The 2,229-nt window shown below is 60.5% G+C and overlaps 2 protein-coding genes across 2 annotated transcripts in view; both read left to right on the top strand.

Annotated features, from left to right (window-relative positions):
• Positions 1-2,061, top strand: LOC108800727 (E3 ubiquitin/ISG15 ligase TRIM25-like). The gene has a single exon (XM_018572715.1). It carries the CDS (start codon positions 1-3, stop codon positions 2,059-2,061), a length of 2,061 nt encoding a protein of 686 aa, XP_018428217.1.
• A 55-nt stretch (positions 2,062-2,116) lies between these two features.
• Positions 2,117-2,229, top strand: part of LOC108800728 (E3 ubiquitin/ISG15 ligase TRIM25-like) — a 2,307-nt gene continuing 2,194 nt past the window's right edge. Inside the window, exon 1 of the mRNA XM_018572716.1 lies at positions 2,117-2,136. Within this exon, the coding sequence (XP_018428218.1) occupies positions 2,117-2,136 (20 nt within the window). The remainder of the gene's footprint in view (positions 2,137-2,229) is intronic.

Consider the following 2,229-nt stretch of genomic DNA (forward strand, 5'->3'; position numbering starts at 1 on the left):
ATGGAGGAAGCACATTCTTCACCTTCAATGAAATCCGGCCTCACCGGTTCTCCTCGCAGCACTGAGAACACAACCGCCCCGTCTCCTCCGAGCACTGAGCACACAACCGCCGCGTATCCTGCCAGCACTGAGAACACAACCGTCCCGTCTCCTCGCAGCACTGAGAACACAACCGTCCCGTCTCCTCGCAGCACTGAAAACACAGCCGTCCCGTCTCCTCGCAGCACTGTGAACACAGCCGTCCCGTCTCCTCCCAGCACTGAGAACACAACCGCCGCGTCTCCTCGCAGCACTGAGAACACAGCCGTCCCGTCTCCTCGCAGCACTGAGAACACACCCGCCGCGTCTCCTCGCAGCACTGAGAACACAGCCGCCGCGTCTCCTCCCAGCACTGAAAACACAGCCGTCCCGTCTCCTCCCAGCACTGAGAACACAGCCGCCGCGTCTCCTCGCAGCACTGAGAACACAGCCGCCGCGGAGACCTGCCTGCTGGCGATGGCGTCGTCAGACCTCAGCGAAGACCTGAACTGCTCCTCGTGTCTGGACGCTTTCTCCGATCTCATCACTCTGACATGTGGACACAACTTTTGCCGGGACTGTTTCTTTCACCTGCTGAGTGGCCAGGAACGGGTTGGCGGTGACACCTGTCCTGTGTGTACACCTGTGTTCCCTACGCAGCCAGGCAAAGCGCATTCTCCAGAGCCGCGTGACGCATCATCCGAGAACCCGGAGACCGCCAGCATCTCCTGCACCTTCTGCATTCACTCCCCGGTCCCGGCTGCCCAGTCCTGTCTGCACTGCGAGGCTTCCCTGTGCGCCGGCCACCTGAGAGTCCACACCAAATCACCGGAACACATCCTCACCAAACCCACCAAATCCTTCAGGGAGAGCAAATGCTCCGCCCACAACAAGATCCTGGACTTCTACTGCCGCCAGGACAAGCTCTGCATCTGCCTCTTGTGCTGCGTGGAGGAGCACCGGGGCCACCGAGTCTGCCATTTCCAGGAGGCCTTTGAGAAGACGAAGGAGAAACGGGAATACGCTTCGGAGATTCTGACCGCCGAGATGGAGGAGATCGCGGAGCGGGTGCGGGGCCTGCAGGAGCGTAAGGTGAACGCGCGAGGAAAGGCGGCGGACATCGCGAGGAGAGTCTCCGCCGTGCTCGGCGACGTCCGGAGACAGCAGGACGACCTGGAGAAGAGAATCCTGAGCGACGTCTCCTGGCGGGAACGGCAGATCTGCCTCTCCGTCTCCAACCGGATCCGCCACCTGGAAGAGAGTCGGGACCAGCTGTGCCGGAAGATGGGCGACATGGCGGAGCTGTACGAGACCCCGGACCCCTCGGCGTTCTCCCGGTGGATGACGTCGGAGAACAGCGACCTCCATAAACTTCGGCGGTCCAGCAGCGCCTACAGGAAGGAGGACGCGAAGATGGCCGCCGCCGCCGCGAAGGACTTTGATGAAGCTCTGATCTTCCAGTCCTTGCACGCCACACTGCTGGACGTGGCGACTTCTATCACACGAGGGATCTACGTACAGGAGGTCGCCGACCTGCGGCTGGACGTGAACACCGCCGCCAACAATGTCGCCGTAACCCAGGACTTGAAGGAAGCGTCCTGCCCGGGGGGCGACCAATGTCGGATCGAGAAGGAGGAGCGCTTCGACTTCTCTCAGGCGCTGAGTGTCGGGACCTTCGGGTCGGGGAGACATTACTGGGACGTGGAGGTGGGGGAGTCGGGGAATTTCCGGCTCGGCGTTGCCTATTCTTCCATGGAGAGGAAAGGAGGAGGAGCTCGGATTGGTAACAACGACGTGTCTTGGTGTTTGGGAAAGGAAAGCGATGCTATCTGCTTCATCCACCACACGCAGAAGATCCAGCTGGGGCGCGACCTTCGGTACCAGAAGATCCGGATCTATCTGGATTACGAGGCCGGCCAGGTCTCCTTCTACGAGCTGGGTGACCGCGTCCGCCACCTCCACACCTTCACCGCCAACTTCACCGAGCCCCTCCGCGCCGCCTTCTGTGTATTCCTAACAAGCTGGGTGAGGATTCTGAGCTGAGACGGAGTGGGGGAGGGGGTTGGGTGAGAGTTAAAGTGAACCTGTCAGGGTTAAAATGATGAACTATGAGGAAATGTAACAACTGCCTGGCAGTGGGGTTGGCTTGGAACATGATGGGTTAAATGCTGGTTTTTGTTTCGGGGGCCCCCCCCCCCCCCCCAAAAAAAA

The sequence above is a fragment of the Nanorana parkeri genome, unplaced genomic scaffold (assembly GCF_000935625.1).
Source record: "Nanorana parkeri isolate BGI_ZX_2015 unplaced genomic scaffold, ASM93562v1 scaffold2113, whole genome shotgun sequence".
Classification (NCBI taxonomy): Eukaryota; Metazoa; Chordata; class Amphibia; order Anura; family Dicroglossidae; genus Nanorana; species Nanorana parkeri.

Bases quoted from the DNA above. Each gene is read 5' to 3' on its own strand.
- LOC108800727 (XM_018572715.1), top strand. From the start codon at position 1: ATGGAGGAAGCACATTCTTCACCTTCAATGAAATCCGGCCTCACCGGT.